This window comes from Cyprinodon variegatus, unplaced genomic scaffold (assembly GCF_000732505.1).
Source record: "Cyprinodon variegatus isolate N-32 unplaced genomic scaffold, C_variegatus-1.0 Scaffold97, whole genome shotgun sequence".
Lineage (NCBI taxonomy): Eukaryota > Metazoa > Chordata > Actinopteri > Cyprinodontiformes > Cyprinodontidae > Cyprinodon > Cyprinodon variegatus.
The window spans coordinates 207,205-227,137 of record NW_015150550.1 but is presented as its reverse complement, the minus strand read 5'-3'; the positions used below and the strand labels follow the sequence as shown (position 1 = coordinate 227,137).

At 40.2% G+C, this 19,933-nt stretch overlaps 1 protein-coding gene across 1 annotated transcript in view; it reads right to left on the bottom strand.

Moving 5' to 3' along the window:
• Positions 1-9,620: 9,620 nt before the first annotated feature.
• Positions 9,621-19,933, bottom strand: part of LOC107084304 (matrix metalloproteinase-14-like) — a 15,576-nt gene continuing 5,263 nt past the window's right edge. Inside the window, exons 6-10 of the mRNA XM_015374088.1 lie at positions 16,740-17,140; positions 16,524-16,662; positions 12,716-12,866; positions 12,528-12,643; positions 9,621-10,916 (exon numbers count right to left, since the gene is read on the bottom strand). Of these exons, the coding sequence (XP_015229574.1) occupies positions 10,450-10,916; positions 12,528-12,643; positions 12,716-12,866; positions 16,524-16,662; positions 16,740-17,140 (1,274 nt within the window). The 3' untranslated portion in view covers positions 9,621-10,449. The remainder of the gene's footprint in view (positions 10,917-12,527; positions 12,644-12,715; positions 12,867-16,523; positions 16,663-16,739; positions 17,141-19,933) is intronic.

The window sequence follows — 19,933 nt, the reverse complement described above, 5'->3', positions numbered from 1 at the left end:
TTTATTGTCTCATTTTTCACCCTTCATAACAGATAATTAAAGCTGAACTAAATAAATTCATTTTTTTATCCTTCAACCTAACTAAACCAATTCTTATCCTTTTTTATCTCAAACTGTGAGGGGCGCGCCTAGGGGGGACCTGTTGTCTTCACAAAGGAAATCGTAGCTATCCAAATATACACTCAACAAAAATAGAAACACAACACTTTTGGTTTTGCTCTCATTTTTCATGAGATGAAGTCAAAGATCTAAAACTTTTTGCACATGCACAATATAACCATTTCTTGCAAATATTTTCACAAACCAGTCTAAATCTGTGAAAGTGTGTACTTCTCCTTTGCTGAGATAATCCCTCCCACTTCAAAGGTGTGCCATATCAAGATGCTGACTAGACACCATGATTAGTGCACAGGTTTGTGTTAGACTGCCCACGATAAAAGGCCACTCTGAAAGGTGCAGTTTTGTTTTACTGGTGAAGGACCAGTCTGTATCTGGTGTGACCACCATTTGCCTCACACAGTGCAATACAGTACATCTCCTTTGCATAGAGTTGATCAGCTTGTAAACTGTGGCCTGTTGGATGTTGGTCCACTCCTCTTCAATGGCTCTGCAAAGCTGCTGTATATTGGCAGGTACTGGCACACGCTGTTGTAAAGGCTGATCCAGAGCATCCTAAACATGCTCAATGGGTGACTTGTCCTGTGAGTTTGCCAGCCATGCAAGAACTGAGACGTTTTTAGCTTTCAGGAATTGTGTATAGATCCTTGCAACAGGGGGCCGTGAATATCCTGCTGCAATACAATGCGATGTTCTTGGAAGTATGGCACATCAATCTTGTCACGGTATCTCTCTGCATTCAAAATTATATCAATAAAATACACCTCTCCAATGTGCCAGATGCCGGCAAATGTGAGCATTTGCCCACTCAAGTCAGTTACGACAATGAACTGGACTCAGGTGGAGAGCCCAATGAGTGCGACGAGCATGCAGATGAGCTTCCCTGAGACAGTTTCTCACAGTTTGTGCAGAAATTCTTTGTTTATGTAAACCAATTGTCTGAGTGGCTGCTGGTCTCAGACAAGCTTGGAGCTGAACATGCTGTATGTGGAGGTCCTGGGCTGGTGTGGTTATACATGGTCTGCGATAGTGAGGCTGGTTGGACTTACTGCCAAATTATCTGAAACACCTTTGGAGACGGCTTATGGTAGAGAAATTAACATTCAATACACAAGTAACACGTTTGGTTGACATTCCTGCTCTCAGCATGCCAATTGTATGCTCCCTCAAATCTTGTGACATCTGTGGCATTGTGCTGTGTGATTAAACTGCACCTTTCAGAACGGCCTTTTATGGTGGGCAGTCTAAGGCACACCTGTGTACTAATCATGGTGTCTAATCAGCATATTGACATAGCACACTTGTGAGGTGGGATGGATTATCTAAGTGCTCACTTTCATAGATTTAGTCTGGTTTGTGAACAATATCTGAGGGAATTGGTGATATTGTGTATTTGGAAGTTACGTTCAAGATGTTTGGTAGATCTTTCACTCTTTTCACTACTTTTAAGCTCTGCTCTTTATCTCTTTCTGAGGGTAGAGCTATTCTCTCAGACACTTTTTGAACAGGTAGATATTTTGTGATGTTTGAAATATTCTCTGTGTTATATTTTAAAAGTCAAACTAATATTCCTGCCTTGCATTATAATATTTTATGTACCAATGTTAATAAATGACTGAGTCCATGCAGTGATTCTAATTGTAAGAATATGGATTAATTATTAATTTGTTTGCTTTCTTTATGTAGAGTATCTTTAACCTATAAAACAATTGAACAATTGAGTTTTTTCTAGATTTTTTGCAAGCGAGTTTCTGAGACGGTGGGCAGGATAAGCTCCACTTGTGAACTCCTTTGAACCCCTTATCTTTGAACCTGTCCCATTGGGACAGGATGTTCTCCTGGGGGAAGGAGGAGGAACACTCACCTCAGTATGCTCCTCTGTCGTGCTCTGGGTCACTGTCACCTCTTTGTATTTTTCATCAGGCTGAGGCAGAACTTTGGTCAGGCCCTGAGTGACCCAGCCCATTACTCCCGTCCTGATGGCAAAGCAGTCCCATTTCATTCTCACATCACATTAGATATCACATAGTATGTTGTTCACTGCATCAGTACCTTTCTCCATCTTCTCCTGACTGGGGTGCAGAAAAAAAGAAGCAGATAACATAATGAGCCTTAAGTATTAAACGCAGTCTAATGAGTTTAATTAGAAAGAATAGATCCCAGGGGTCCTGTTGGATAATAAATGGCATCACTTATCATCTGATCCAATCAGAACCTTCCCATGTTCTGATGATTACATGTCTTTAGCAGTGTGCTTTAACTTTTTTGTATTGTTTTATTTATAGGATTCCTAACTTTAGCTAATCTGAGACCAGCAAAATATCAGCAGGATGGATCAGGGTTATTAGTTACCTACCCTGGAGTCTGAGTTGGCCCCCTTAGGCAGAGGGGATCCAGGAGGCTGCGGCAGGGCGCTGACGAACCCATTAGACAGCCAGCCAATCACACCAACGCTGTTCTGACTGTAGACCAAGTTAAACACAGGTCAGCATTTATAAAATGCTGAGTCATGATAAGGATGAAGTTCAAGTTGGTGCAGAGATGTTTTACCTGTCCTCTGAAGCCTCTTCTGAATTTTTTACAGAAGCATTCTTAGCTGTAAGAATCAGATAACATAATTATGGCCGCACTTCTGGGAAGTTAAGATCATAAAAGATGAAGAGGGTCGGTCCTCACCTTCTTTGTTCTTTCCAGACACCTGAATGAATGAGGAGAATAAATGAAAACAACTCAGAAATAAAAGAAACTGAAGTTACATTCAAGTAGGTTTTCTTTCTAACAAACCAAACATTCATCCTGATTTTGAGACAAAATAAAACCCAGAGTCAGAGACTACAGGTTTTGTTTTGTTTTTAGGTACAATTTATGAACAACTTGGATTACAACTTACTCTTTACAGTCAGGACATTAAAAAGTTTAAATGTTTTAATTTCCTTTAAAGTTTTGTCTAGTTTTTCCAAGCATTGAACAGGTTGTGCGTTAGCATGAACCATCTTCATATAACCTTGTTCTGAATCTGAGAAGCCTGCTGACCACAGGGACCAATACTGCCTCCCTTTATGGGCATAATTCCTGATAGAGGAGCTGACAGAACCAGGAGTATTAGAATTATCAGCGGTTCTGTTCAAATTAGATCCAACATCTGATCCTTAGTAGGCAACATTTTTTCCAGTCTACTCCCTGGGATTCTGGAGCCGGAAGCTGAAGGATCAGGAAGTGGTTCTGCAACATTATCCTAATTGTTTCAGACTGAATCCTGGTTTCTATAATATTTGAAAAGAAACGCAAAATTTGCTCAAATATCAACTTTAATGAGCTTATATAATCTTTTTTTTATTTCTTATTTCCTTGTGGTATCAAAGTAGAACATTTTCTGATTGCACTTCTTTGTTTTTCCACTTTTTAGTTTGTTACATGGAAAATGGTTTGACTAGTGGCAAAACATATTCTTTCTTACATTAATTATCAGTATGTTTCCAATAGTCCAGGACTGAACAATAATAATTATATATCCTGACTTCACCAACATAGTTTGATGCCTCTCTTTTATGGATGGAGACAGAAGGTCAGAAATCAAGATAAAAAGCAGAAAAAAATCTTGAGGAATCCCAAAAAGCTAAGGGTCTAAAAAATGTTACACATCCCAACAGTCTGACTGCTGGGAACAACAGGAAGGGGTAACCAGGGCTGGGTTAAAATGTTTGCATAGTACTCTTAATAATTTCACGTGTAATCTTACAGCAGCAGAGTTCCCAGGAGTTTCGACAGTTCCTGGAGCTTCGGCAGGTTGAGGAACCACTTTCACCACCCAGGTAAACATCCTGCTCAACAAACACAGCAGTCAGCCTCTAAAGAGTCTGAATAGTGAAATATTTACCATTGTACTGGTTTTATAATGATTTTAATAACGACTAATATGAACAAATACTTTTCAGACTTCCTTTTAAACAGATTCTTCACATGTAGAAAGCTCCTGACCGGAGTAAGGGATTTATTAAGGGATTTTTTTTTCAGATAGCAAACATCTGGAAAGCATCTGTATTATTTCATAACATGGTTTTAACATGATTGGTGATCTTACAGCAACAGTTCCCTCCATCAGAGAGCAGAGGAGTAAGCTTGTTGAGATAGCAGAGCTCCATAAGCTGCTTTACCAGGAAACTCCACAGGTGGGAGATGATCCAACCAGTTCAGATCAGAGACACACAGCAGTGACCATCATGTAGGAGGAGGAGGGGACTTTAAGCAACCCTGCAGCCCCCCTCACTGATTGTTCATTGTCCTATCTGGATAATCCAGCTCAACAAAAGAGTTGATGCAAGACGTGCAGCTCCAGCCTGCAGGCCGCTCTAAGGAACCGGGCCAGCTGACGCACGGCTTTATCACTGCCGGCACAAACACTCATTCGTGGGAATGGGGACATCACAGCACTATTCAGGCACAAAGGTTCCAAAGAATCAGCCTTCAGTCCCTTTACAGACAACGATCTATATCCTGAGCAGAGAAAAGATCTCTGAATACAACTACAAACAGCAAGAGCCAAAGGGATCCAGCAAATCAGCTCAAACTAAAGCAGAATGAATAGAGGAAGAATTTGTATTTGTTTCGAGACAATTTTTACCACAAATCACTACTTTCTTTGTCGTTTGCGGTTCCTAACATAGATCGGAAATCAGGTGGGGCCTAATCTGAAATTATTGCTGTTGGATTAAGTCAATGAGCTCTGTCTCTGGAGCGGTGTCCAGTCACTGGACCATGGGCATGTCCAACCTGGTCCCACAGCTGCAGCTTTACCAGAAATGTTTAGGAATAAACCAAACAGTGCATCATATCCTCACATCTATCATCCAGCTGCTTTACACACCACTGTGCAGCAAGCAGTCAGAGCACTGACTCTGATCAGCCCTTTGGAGTAAAGTCCACTTTATCTCCTCCACGTTCCGTTTTTTTTTTGCACTAACTAGTCTCCTTACCTGTGAATCTACAGGTGGTTGTGCATGCCGATGGTTTGGAGACCTCAGAGCGCGGCGAAGCCAGTCCAGATCTGCTGGGATCTCCTCTGCAGCTGCCTGGGGAAGCTAACAGGATTAACCTGCATCACCTGAAGGTCGGGCCACAGTCAGATTAACGTCACAGAACCAAATACAATCAACCCACCTTCAGAGGAAAAGTTTGTCCAAATTAATCTCAGGTATCCTCTGGGGGTCACCGTCCCACACAGTTTCAACACCACTTTAAATGCAATGTCTAAATAAATCACAGACCACAAGAGTAATCAGGCAACACCTGAGATTGACTTAAATTAAATTTATTTAGAGGTATCAGAGTAAAAGGCACTGAAGACGGGTGGCTAGAGAGAGTTGTTATGCTTCTGTTCTGTTGCAGGAACCCAGAGAGAACCAATAACCCAGAACTTTAATGGATGGCAGCAGTGCTGAACGATTTCAAACCTGTGATCCTATTTAGCATAATGGTGATACCATCACCTGTTTTGTGCTCCAAGATGCTCAAGAATGAGCAGAAACAGTGAAAATGCCTTTGCTTAGAAGAAAGTAAATTCATATTCAACATACTAATTTCTGTTGTTAGTAACTTATTTGTCAATGCAATTTTAAGGGAGGGAGCAGTAAGTAGCTTGCAGCATCAGGGGAACATTGTTTTGGGATTCTGAGGGGATTCAAACTGGAGACCTTGATGCCCTGCTCATCTAGATAGCTGCAGTAATACAGCGTTTTGGATAAGCTCAGCATTTAGGCTCTGTTTCAGAGCGTGACATTTTTATCTGTGCAGGAAATCCAGGAAGATTTCCCTCATAATTATTATACCGGTTCTAAAAAAACTGTTTTAGTTTTTAACCTCCTGGTTAGAAGTATGACCAGCTTCACAGTTAAATTAGCATTAAAGTCACCAAAACTGGCAAAAAACAACAACAACGAGAACACACTAGAGGAGTTGTGTTTAATGATTAAAGAGATCAGCCCTACAATGAGGCGCCGCCCTGAAAGGAAGGAGGAGGGCGAAGAGACATGATGTGATGATGTCACAGGGTAATCAAAAGGGGTTCAGGTTGGCCCTTGTTTTACAAATATTTATCTGTTATCAGCTTGTTTTACATTTTCAGGTGAGGCTCAGAAAGCAAAAAAAAAACAAACCCCCCCCCCACCAAAATTTTTAAAGAACATTGGACCATGAAGATCATCTAATATCAGAGATGAGTCCCTCTCCTTAACCGTCTGCTTCGACTGATCCCACCACTTTCCAATCAGACCTGCTTTCATCTGCAAAAGCATTGGAGGGCCAGGAGGCAGTGGGTAGATCCTATTATCAGCTCAGCATGGGATAAGCTCCATCAGGTCCAGGACACGGACCGCAAAGGCTTCAGCCCTGACCAAACATCTGGATTGGACCCGGGACATAAAGGTCAGCGCACAGGTTGTCTCCAGACAGTATGGGAATGTGCAGGAGACCACAGGTCTGCAAAGCTGGATACAGGCCATAAGTGTGAGGAATGGAGGAGAGAGCAGATGCAGACGTAAAGCTGCTGTGGATGATCTGTGATGGAGGCTAATCCTGATTAGCTCCGACATACAGAGCAGCAGGACACTGGACAAAGACATTTGTCTCCTCCTAGTTCATTTACAGCAATAAAACCATCTTCATTCACTTTAATAGAGAGAAAAAATATTCAATTTGCATAAATAAATGAGACTGTATTAAAAAGATGAACAATGATAGTGAGTCTTGGGTGTTTTTTTTTTTTTTTTTCTCATGCAGTTTCCTGCACATCTTCCTGGTTTGGTTTCCATCCTAAAGTCTTTGAGATCGTCCACAGAAATTTCTGGCCTTTTTTTTTGGCCCTCCAAGCAACCTTTAAACTAAAGTTTGTTTGAATTATGTCTGGAACGACCAATTTTCCGTTTAGGTTCCCGTATCCAGAATGTCTAAAACACAACCACCTGTCTGATTCCTTACTATTCACAGACTGAACACCAAATTGAACAGTCCTCTTTGAGTCACAGATTCAGCAGCAGGATTATGTGGTTTCTTTATATTACTACACTTACTTGGACATTATTTACCAAGCAGAAATATGACTTCTACTCAAAGTCAACTGATGTTACTTTGAACGAAGCTGTAGCTCCATCCATCCTCTCATCAAATCCTCCCCATAGCATGATGCCACGACCATTGTGCTTCACAGCAGACTTTGTGGATTCATGATTCAAATTGTCTAAACTGATCTTCTTTATGTATTTGCTGTGTCTCTTACAAGGCTTGTGACAAACTGCAAACAGGACTTTTTCTGGTTTTCTTTTTGTTCCTCCTCCATATTAGTCAAATGCATATCACAGCCATCATGGCGTTTGCTACACGTTCTCTAAAGAACGTCTGAGGCAGGAAAACCCTGGAGCAAAAAATATATATCTCATGTGTTCAAGCAGACACTGACCAATTCAAAGAAATAATTAAATCTGCAGATGAAAATAAACAAAAACTTCTGAAATATTTGTTAATTTACAATAACAATCAAGATATAATCACATTTAATTTCCTATTGGCATTAATAAAGCACCTTTCAATTTAAATTGCATCATTTTAGTTTAAATATTAACCGCTCTCTTCTTTACTTTTGTTTCCTTCAGTTTGTTTATTTTTTTTTCTTACTGTGAACTTTTTGAAGCAGCAGTGCCCTCTTGTGGTGAATCAGGAACATGACGAATCAAAGGAGCCACGTTAGTTTTAATGTGAAACCTTTAATGTGCTCTACACAAGTCCACAGGCCCAAAACAACATGACCTGCATGCATCAACATAGTCATAACAATCTACTGTCCTTAAAGAAAACCTACAAAATCACATTGTAAAAAACTAAAAAAAAATAGCAGGCAGACAAGAGCAAGGAAGTGGTTCTCTATTTGTATTTATATCAAAGAAACGATGCATTAAAACATGTGACTCCAGAGTTTACTGTAGTAAACTTGAAAAAAAGGACAGAAGGAGTGGGACACCCTGCAGAAAAAAACATATAGACAATATCTAGTTACATCTAACAGATGGTCTTTTGCATTAATAACAGGTTTTCCACAAGTGGAGGAGAAAATGAAAATAAATCAAGCTTCAACAACTATACAGAAGGAAAAACAATGATTAAAAACAAACAAAAGGAATAAAGAAAGACATCAGCTTTTTTCTAACAACCCAGAGGTGCTAAAAAACAGACGAGGACTCAGTCGTTCAATCTGGGTCAGGAAGAGCAACGCCAGCATTGCCCCTCCTTCCTTCCTCCCTTCCATCTCTCCTCTGTCCCTCCTTCTTTTTCAAGAGTCATGGAAAAATACCCCCCCACCCCCCAACCTTTTTTCTTTACTCATTCTTTCTTCTCGTCTCCTATGATCATTCTTACGGGCAGATTTTTCTACCCCCTTCTTATCCTCCTCCTCTCATGCTTTACACTAGTAAATCAGCAACATGTGGGTTTAATCCAAACCAGACCTTGACTTGTTCTGACGCAGCCTGCAGATTTCAGCTTTTACTCTTTTGCTTCACAACTTCACAAAATCAACAGAGGAACAAAGAGGCCCTGCTGCATCTTGTAACTTGCTTACAAAACTATAGACATTTGGAAAGCACGGCGTCCGTCACTTTAGATCCTCTTATAAAAATACAGTCCCAGAACTGAAACAGAGAGAGAAATGCATTGGCCTGCTGGGACTTTGTTTTAGTGCTGTAGGCGGAGCTGCGTAAAGTTGGTTCTAAGGGACTCTGCATGTGAACATTCATAAACAGATGAGCAAATCATGTGACACTGGATCATGTGTATTAGAGGTGGGGGGAACATGAAGGGCTCAGTGGGAGACGGGCGGTCACAGACATGCAGCTGTCCAACATTCCTGCCTTAGTCGCAGCTTCACAGAAAGGATCTCTGCTCTGCAAAACACAGGAAGGAGCAAACCAAAGTGCAAGACAAAAACACCAGAATGAGGCCATGAACCTGAAGACAGCACAGCAAAGACCTGATCAACATTGGTTCCTGTTCTACAGAGACATGCAAAAGTATCCACAGCCTTTAATCGATCCGGTCACAAGCAAATACTTTCTATTGGGCTTTTAATTCGAACGGAAAGCAGTGTAGAACTGGGGGGTAGGAGGGAAACGATTCATGAGGTTTAAAGCTTTTTACAAAAACAACTCAGGAAAATGGGCTGCGGATTAGGATTCACTTTCCTTTACTCTGATACCCTATTAAGACTATTTAAATCCAGTCTAACGGCAGATCTTCTGGTCCTGGCCTCAGAGGTTGTTTTGAGAACAACAAGCATCATAGAGACCAAAGAACTCAGCAGATGGGTCAGGTTATTAATGATGGACCACATGCAGACCTACAAGGACATAGACATCCACCTAAACTGACTGGCTGGAGGAGGAGAGCATTATTTAGAGAATCAGCTTGTCTATAGAGAGCCACCTCTCAGGAGAGATAGTATATCCAGGGGACACGTTTTAGTGGTGAACCCCATAAATCTGGTCATTTCAGAAGAGGAGCAGGGAGAAAGGTGGAAGATGTCCTTCTAGCAGTTTGCTACAAGCCAAATAGGACAAAAGTACAGGTAGCTTTGATCGGACACGTTTATATATGGATTTAAATAACATCCTGAGCCCAGAATCCTCATGTGAAAGCAGGATGGAGATAAATCAAGGAAGACATTGTAGGAAAAAAAAAAAACAACAAAAACTTCATCCAGGTATGGATCCCATTCTCTTCTGTTCTACACTGCTTTGTTAAGTTCATCTTAAAAGATCCAAATAACATAAACCTATAAGCTTTTGGTTGTGACTCATGATAAAGCTAAAGGAAGGTGAATATTTTTTTACAGGTCTCAGTAATAACTGAAGCATATTTGTCAGTTTTTATGTGTGTTCTGTGTAATTTATGTGCTCTAGTGACTTTTCTGCATTTGTTCTCCAGCTGGATCCCTCAGACAATAAGAAATAGCAGAAACAGTTATTGGAAAGCATGCTGCTCTTTCTACTGCCCAGACAACTTGGCTAAAGATATTTTACGCAGTGATACATTTCTAAGGAACACAGGCCTTATTGCAGGCTATTTAAAAGGCAGAGAGAACAGGACTCTGGCAGAGCTACGATCAAGGCCAGAGTGAGGAAACTGTAGCTCCACAGGCACTGACCTCACTACTTTTCTGCAGGAATAAGAGGAGCCAAAACGCTGAGGTAATTCTACTCTGAGACCTCTGTTCCCCACACATTCAATTAAACTCAATACCAGCGACCGCACTGTATAGATGACAAACACCTGTCCAGCGTTTCTCACTGGTCACACCCAGTCCTGCAGTGAACGTTTGCAGTGCACCAAGGCTCTTGGGGTTTCCTTGTTCTGCAGAGTTCTGAGGATGGCGTAGATCAGGACGAGGATGCACAAGATGAGCACTAAAGGCACAGTGACCATGATCAGAGTCATGACCTTCGATTCGTTGTCGGCCACGGTGACGACCACGTTCACCTCTTTGTCCTTGTCTTCATCTGTGCTGTCAGGTCTGGTCACCACATCCTGGTCGCTGTCTGGGTTTGTGGGATCACCTTTTCCTGGGTGTGTTGGATGGACCGGTTTCTCCTCAAGCTTTGGATCTGGGTCCGGCTTTGGATCTGGGTCTGGCTTTGGATCAGGGACTCCAACACAGCCCATGAAATCCTTCAGGATGGAGCGGGGGTAGCCTTTGTCTGCCTCTGATCTGTGGTTGTCAAATCTCCAGTAATTGGAGCCTTTGTAGAAATAGGTGTAGGCTGCAGGGAAGGATAAGACAATGAGGCTGTGATGGTAAAGCATTATCTCGAAGAACATCAGTATACTAAGCTTGATTCTCTATAGAGGCTAACAGTGGTGGAGACACAAGGAGGCATTGTTTCCAACTCACATATGCTGGTTAACAACTGGCATATGACAGCTAGCAGCTGGCATAAACCAGTTTCCAGCTGGCATATACCATTGGCTACTTTTTGGCTCTAGGTGATGCTGGTTGTTTAAGACAAACCTGCTGCACAGCTGGTTCATCTTTCTTTCCTTGGGTGGCGATAATGATAACATAGCTGTCTTCTAACAGACCAATTATTAGGGTCTGTCAATAGGAGCAGTTTCTTATGAGGTACCAGCACTTTCTAACACATAAGCAAACCTGTTTACAACAAGAGATGCACCGATCCGATCCGATATTGACTAATTAGCTGGATCTGATATTGATTATTTGATATTGGAGATCCAATTCAGTGCACTTTTCCTGGAACTGCTATTTATTTCTTTTTTACTGCTTATTTGTTATTAAAAAATATAAAGCACATTTATATCCATGTTAGTTTGTTACTATTTTTCAACAATGTTTATGTCAAGGCTAAAGTACGGTGGACGACAGGTGCAAACACGCAGTAAATGATGAAACGAGCTGCAAAAATACGTGTGATGCAAACTCTAAAACAGAGCACAACACAAGCACAAAGGGCAAAACAAATGCAAAAAAAATGCTGCAAACAGGTGAAAATGTGCAGCAAACAGTGAAATGAGCTGCAAACATACGTACAATGCATACTCCAAAAAAAACCCACACAAACAGAGAAAAAAAACAAAGGCAACAGAAAACTTATGCAAAAAGAAAATTATGCAATCAGTAAAAAATAGAAGCAAAAAAGCTATAAACAACAAATTAATGCAAACAAAAAATATACAGCAAGCATAAACAAAATGCTGGGACCCCAGAATGAAAACAATGCAAATATCAAAAACAGCTGCAGGCTCTCTCTCTACAAAATTGGAAGTGTTCCCGCCCACTAGTGGGAGTTGAAGAAAGAGCTAACCTAATAAAGCCTTTACTCTCATGGTGAGATATATGGTTCAATCATTTAACATTTGAATTGGATCAATGATTGGATCGGAAAAAACAGAAAACGTTTCTCAGGCTCTGGCCTTAATCCCATGAATTATGATCAGCTTGTCAAATAAAGTACCATTAGGATGCCATCAGGAACCAAACATTTTAGAGTTTAAGCCCCTTGCCTGCACACTGGTCTCTGCAGAGGCAGTTTGAGTGAAAAAGTAAATCTGAGGAGCATCATTCAAAGCTGTTCTACCATGAATCAACAGTCTAAAGGAGAGACAGTCCAAAAATTAGACTCTGTCCCTCTCTCTGCTCTACTTCTTTCAGCCTATCCAGTCTTTTTTGTTTTTGCACACTTCAATCCAGCAGGCTAACTTTCCACTCTGCGCCCTCCCTCTCTGCTTCTCATCTGTTTCTGCTGGTTTCCAGTTTTATTACTAAAAACACACACATTGCTGCTCTCATAAAAAGCAACGGGCTGTGCTAATGGTCCCTATTTCAAAATAAAAGCCTGGAAAAATCCCAATACCTCCATCATCACTAAGGAAGGCTCCCCTGGGAGAGGGAGGGATCCTGCCCCATCTGCTGATTGGTTTGGGAAAGTCGCGGTCTGCAGTCCGCGTCTCCTCATTGTAACGCCAGTACCTGCAAAAAAGCAACCGTTAATGCCACTAATGAGCAGCCAGAGAGGCTCACCTTGGTCGCTGTGTCACTTACCTGTCTCCACTGAAGAAGTATGTGTACTCATTAGGCTCCCACCAAATAGCTGTGTCAATCTTGTGTGTGGGAATTCCTCGCCCATACTGATAGAGGGGCTGCGGATACCCAGGCAGCACGTCGGCCTCCCTAAACAGCCAATATCTATCATCTGCAAGGACAGAAAATCGGGATAATGTTAGCTAGTTCATTAATAAATTAATATTAATAATTTAATCAAACTCCTCACAACTTAAACATACAATAAGCTGCTGCAATCTGACCCAAACAGTTATCAGCTATCTACACACTGACCCACTTTTACAAAGGGTGGTCCAATGACCCAAACTTCTCTCTACGGACAGACACAAATATAAAAGCTCTTTACAGACAGACCCCAAACAGTTTTCTATAGACTGATCCACACGGATATTTAAAGACTGACCAAAATAACTCTCTACAGAGACTGACCCAATGACCCAAACATCTATTTACAGACAGATCCAAAAAGCTCTCTATAGACTGGTCCGATGACCAGTGGCAGTTCTAGACTAAATTTACCAAGGAGGGGGACTAAGGAATAACACACAAAAAAAACAAAGCAAGAGCGAAGATTTAAGTTTATTAAATCAGCCACAAACCTGTAATTTCTGTAATTCTTAAAGATAGGATATTTAATTTTATCTAAGGGACAAATCAGTTGCTGTCTCATTGGCAATGCATATCATCATAAGAAACTGATTTAGTATTAAACTTCAAATATCCATCTAAATAGTCATGTTTTTTTTTAAATCTTTGCATTTGCCCTTAATCTGAGCTGGTAAAGAAGGAGGAAGGACGGGTTTGGGATCTTTAAACAAAAATAATTAGATACCATGCACTTGAAATAAGATGGATGTTTTCTTTTTAAAACATAATTCATCTTATTTCATCTGCAAATCTTGTCATCTAACTGATTAAAAATTTTAATACCCATTTAGAGAAAATTTGACTTACATTTTGCAGGTTATATTTTCATAACAGGAGCACTGGATCCTGCTTAACCCTGTCTGGAATCGCCCATGCCAAAAGAACTTTCTAAAGACTGACTCCATGACCCAAACATCCCTTCACAGAAAGATCCAAACTCAGCCAAAACAGTTCTTTACAGACTGATTCAAAGAACCTTGTACGAGCGATAGTTAGGCTATTTTTAAGCTATTTCTAATTATCTGCTGCAGCCATATCTTTCTGCTTTGCCTCTTTACTAATTACGCCTACTCCAAATTCTTTTCATAATTTCTCCATGTTAGGAGGCATTGTTCATATTTCCCCTTAATATGCAAACAATCAGACTGACCTAGAAAGACATTGTGCTTATCCACCTGTGGCTGCTCGCTTCAAAGATTGCTCATTGTTGGGGCAGGAGCAGACATGCTCACCTGCCTGCAAGAGCACTCAGAGTGAGACTGAGTTGATGACAGAGTTTGAATGCCGCAGGGTTCATGTTTTTATTGTGCTTCCTCATGTATATGTGCAAATAAGGAGCAAAATATTTAAATATGTAAAATCACAGTTTCAGAAGCTTCAATGCCGATCAACATTCAGCATATGGGCCTAATTTCAGGGTATTTTTTTCCAATACGTTCAGTGAAACCAGCAGTTGAACTGAAATGTGCTGGACAGAACACTGGGGAGGGAAACCCAGGTGTAAGTCAAAGAACAGCTGTGACATTTTTCAGCTGCAATGCTGAAATAGGCTCTGAATCACTCTCTGGTTACATGAATTGATCTTTAGGTATCAATATGAGAATATGAGAAACTGGAAAATTTATTTATTTTAAACAAAGCAATCACAAAGAGAAGTACCCTGTGGACTTTACTGTACCTCACTTTTGAATGGTCCCCACGCTATACCAGATTACTAAAAGAACAAATATAAACCCAAACATTACTTTTTAGCATCTGGAGATGAAGATTTGAACAGCCAAACCCCGATCAGACCCAATTAAAGGAAATTGATGGTTCACATTTCTAAACTACTCGTTACATTTCTATAGAAACAGGCTGTGTTTCTATAGAAATAGAAACACAGCCCGCTCTAATCACTATTTATGGCACTAAATAGCAGTTAAGCTATTTTAAATGAGTGTCCAAACGACTAGTGGACGAAAACATTGTGGACTCAAAATTTCCCACAATGCACCTTGAAAAGTATTGATTGTAACTACTTGTCCATCCCGGAAGCACGATCCATACCATCAGCTCATTTGCACAACCAGATATACATTCAGGTTCCCCTCAATTATATTTTATAAAAAAAAGGCCTTAATTTAATTTTTTTTTTCCTCCCCAAAAATAGTAAGCATACTTATAACTATAATGTGTTAAAAGTTAATAATGTATTTCCTTAGAAAATAAATGCATTAAAATCCTTTCTGTTTTATCACTCATCTGTGCCCGATCTGTACCAAAAATGGGATTCTACACTACTTCAGGGAGCTAACTTTTTCAGCTTTGGATTTAAACATAAATCTAGTCTTTTTGAGTTTTATGTTTTGCTTTCGTGTTAATATAATGGTTGAGTGCGTAACCTAATGGTCTATAGTGCGTAACCTAAAGAAAGAAACAACTAAAATGCAGATACACATGGTTTAATCATATTTTGTCAGGCTACTTTGAGCATGTCCGATGATGACGTCAGACAAGCAGTTTAACAGAGAATATGTTAAAAGCATCAAAATTGTCTAAAAAAACTCAAAAATTTTTTCAAAGATGTGCATAAGCATTCTTTAGTGAGTTAAGGATAGAAATAAGTAATCTTAGTTACATAATAACATTATTTATGGAAACCCGGATGTTTATCTGATTGTGCAAAGGAACCGATCATACTTCCTGTACGGATCCTGCAGTGAGAATTATCCATGATCACTAAATAAGCAGCTATATCCTAGAATGCGCAGAGAGCTCTCCTCGCAAAGCATTATGGAATATGCTGTAATAGCAGCCCGCTGTCACCATAGGCTGTCTCTACCACACAGCATCAACTAATAACAAAGATGGGCAGGCAACCTGCGGTGGAGGCGGAGATATGTGACCAACAGGGAGCTAAAAGCAGTGATCATCTGCCCAAACGGTAAGTTAACTGAGTTTGCTATAAAGTCCACTATATAGTCCTCGCCTATATAGTGATTGAGGGATCTAGGGGTTATGGCGGATGTTCAGACACAGACACAGCCAAAATGAAAGATCAGCTGAAAAAGCATAAAGTTAAAGCTTCTGTCTGTGGTTTGATGGAAAAGTAAAAATTTCATTAGGTTAAGAGGCAAGAGCTGACTAAAAACCAGAAGAAAAGAGTTCTGTAAAACTGAACTCCTATGCTCTGTCAAACTTCAGAAAGCCAGACTCATCATAAAGCAGGTCGGCTGTTTGGAGAGTAGAGCATAGAAAGAAGCTGATGCAATCCCTGGCCTCGCTCTGCTGAGGCCTTCAGGGGCTCAGCTGCAGGGTTCTGGCCCAACAACAGCTGCCACGCTGCAGAGGCCTCATTCGGGAAGCACTCCCTGAACTCATGCTCACACAAACACAAAACTGCGTCCCAGTCTGCAGCCAGCAAACACTTGGCTTATGAGAGAACTTGCTCTCTCCTCTTTGAAAGACTGAACGATTTCGGGGTGAGCTCATTTCCTCATAAATCAGGCTGTGTGCTGAAAAATGCTGCGTTTGCACGGTTTCCAATCAAACCAAAGCACGGCCTCATGATTCTCTGCTCATTTGTGTTCGTTGATCACTAAAACTTTTCCAGTGTGGCGTCAGGGAAGGCGAAGCAGGAGGAGAAAGCAGCTGAAACCTTTAAAGAAGACAAATTTTCCATCGTGTCGCTCATAGGCTGCGTCGATGTTGTCAGGGAGACCGTTCCAGAAGACGGATATCGGCATGGGGTAGTTATCTATGACCCGGTTCCTCCGAACCCGCCAGAACCAGCGTCCCTACAAAAGCAACCAAGTAATGATGTTTATTGCTCTCTTTTTATTCAGCTGTTTTAGATTTTGAAAACGGAGCTCACCTTAAAAACAAACATCTCCCCCCGCAGCATGGTCACCGTATCAAAGCCCCCATCACAGATATTCGGTGGCTCCTTGTCTGGCACCTTGGGAGGCCTGGGTTGAGGGGGAACATCTCTTCTGTCAGGTGGGGTGACAGGGTCCGGTTCGGGTCCTGGTTTGGGCCCAGATTTGGTGGGAGTAGATGTGGGCGGAGCGTAAGGGAATTTGGGGCTTGGATCTGGCTGGGCTGGGGGGTCCAGGTGGCCTTTAGTCGGGATGGGGGATTCAGAAGGGGAATGGGTGGGTGACAACGAGATGGGTTTATCTTCAGGAACCACAGGGGAGGTGGGGGAGCTGTTGTTGGGCTGATCATCATACGAGGGAGGAGAAGTGGGCGGAGCATCAGAGACCAGCGGAGGACCTATGAAAGAAGCAAAGGAGACGTTTTAAGGACGTAGGTGACTGAGGGTCAGAACCACATTTCTGAAACAGTTTAGTTCATGTTCATTTCCACATCTTCTCCCTGAGGGTTCTATCTTCTAACCACAGTTTATCTGTGATTTCCTGTGATGGACTGATGACCTTTGCTGGAGGTACACAAAATCTCCAGTTTGTTTACAAAAAAACTTTTATTTCTGTCTTTATAGAGAGTTTAAACACCTTAAAGCGGGAAACCTCAGGCTTTTGGTGAAAGTTACTTCATTTTAGCAAATGTTTGCATCAACAGGCCAAGTTTCATGTATTTTACATGCAAAGGTCCATTTGATTCATCCAAAGATGAAAAATAACACTGCACATAATTCTGAGCACATCATTATAACTATAAAAACACACTGGTAGCAGCATCATGATGTGAGATTCTTTTCTTTAGTAGGGCCTAGTCAAAGTATAGACCTAAATCCAACAGAGGATCTGTGGAAACAGATGTTCTCAGATGCTTTGCCTGATTTTTAGATGTTTTACAAAGAAATCTGTAGAGGTTTAAGCAGGACGAGACAAACAACAGACCCGCAGCTCATAGGAAGTGAAGGTATTGAAGCTTTTTGTGGATGTGTGTGTTGTAATCCCTCACACGTCATTAATGCCAGCTAAGAGCCATTGTTCTCTTCCTGCAGTCGCAGATATTTCCATGGATCAGTCCAAGCAGCTGCAATAGGAACCAGTGTCCAGCAACTCTCCAGCAGAACAACACAGTCAAACCAGAAGACTGGAGCTGAATTATGTAGAAATGTTTACTCCAGAACACAGCAAGCTGCTCACTCTGTAACTCCACTGTTTGGTGTTACGAAGGTCATGGATGTGGCTGGATTTAAAGGTCAGCAGCTGCCAAAATCAGGAAAGTAACGGGAATGGATGGAGTATTTTAAAACTCCCTGAATTTATCACCGTGCTCAACCTCTTCCTAATTTATCACATCAGATAAATTGTGATTGGATGCCCTCTGGACTCAGTGCAGGAGGTGGGGGAATGAAAGGATCCTAATCAAATTAAATCAATACCTCTGTCGGATAATGTCTCCAACCCCATGCATAAAGCTGTTGTAGAACTGGAGAGCTACTTCAGTGACAGACTGCTGCACCCTAAATGCACCAGGAAGCGTTATCACAGATCCTTCCTCCAGCAGCTGCAAGACTTTATAACCACCACTGTTCCCATCAACCTCAATAAGTTGTTACATTCATGCTGATTTTGCATAGTTTCTGTCTTAGTCAGTTAAATAACAACATTCTTGCACATCTCTGGTGTTGCTCTATTTTCACATATCCATTAGTGTAAAATGTCCACAGCTGTAGATTGATTATTTATTCTCTAGATACACAGTATTTATATATTTATTTACACTGTACTGTACAGTTTTTTATTTGTTTATTTTTTTTATGTAGTCACTTATTTTGTTATTTTCACCCACTTTTTAAGGTCTGCATTTGTGTGACCACTTTTGCTATAATCTGGCCTGGATGCATCTGTTATAATCTCAAACATTCCTTCATCTAAGAACCTGCAAGACATTTTAGATGTTTTGAAAACATTTCTGATGTGCTGTGGTCTTCACCAGAATGTATCTGAAAGGGGGGTAATCATCAAACTAGGGGGGCTTTTTTTCTACAGTTTATAATGAAAATAGATGCAAACAAAAACAGAGGTGCATCCACTACTCTCAAGTCTGCAAAAATCAACAACAAGGTGGACAATAATGATAAATAATAATAAATAATGTGGGTTTTCTGCTATTTAATTAAAACATATAAAAACAGGTGTAGAGTATAATGTAGTATATGCACTGTCACCATCAATTCACTGTATTTTATTGCCCCAGATCTGAAAAAAATTAAATAAAATCATAGAAATAAATTTGAATTAATCAGTGACATCCAGTGAAGTAGATGTAGGGTTTTTAATGTGTCAATTAATAATAAATGTAGAATGACCTATAAGAAATTTGTTAAATTACATGCCCCCAAAGGATTTTTGCTAAGAACGTTTCTCGTTGTGTGTAGAAATTAAGCAAAACACTTTATCTGAAATAATAGAGACAATAAACAAAACAAAATGTATTTTGCCTAAAAATATCTATCATTAGAAGCTCTATGTTATTGGTGCACCAGATTTCTTTTTTGTCCTACATGATATTTTCAATAAAATCAAAGTGGAGAACCCCTACCATGAATATTATGATAGCGATAGCAATGCTTTAAAATTACAGGACTTTGAATTATATATAAAATAATACCAAAAATGGCAGAAATATTCATACATTTTAAGTAATTGTAATGACCTGGCTGGACAGCTGCACCACATAATATTTTGACAGTAAAAATAATTGAAAAGAAATTACAAGATAAGATTTTGTTTTAAGTTATAGTGATGGCATCTTCCGAAGATGTAGTACTGATATATTATATTGTTATAGATTTGATGTATAGATGTATATATATATATTTTTTAAATATCCCAACAACCTGTTTCTATAGAAAAGAATAGAATTCAACTTTATGTAAATGTAGTTTGCATCTATCCAGAAGTGCTATACATACTATAAATATTTATTTACATGTGCACAGAGACTACGTGTGTATTGACTATAAATGGTATATATAAACAGAGAGTGATTGTAAGAGGCTATAAAATAAATATGAAGACTATATACAGATTATAGAGGAAAGCTAGGAGATATGTATATATATATGTATATATATATATATATATATATATA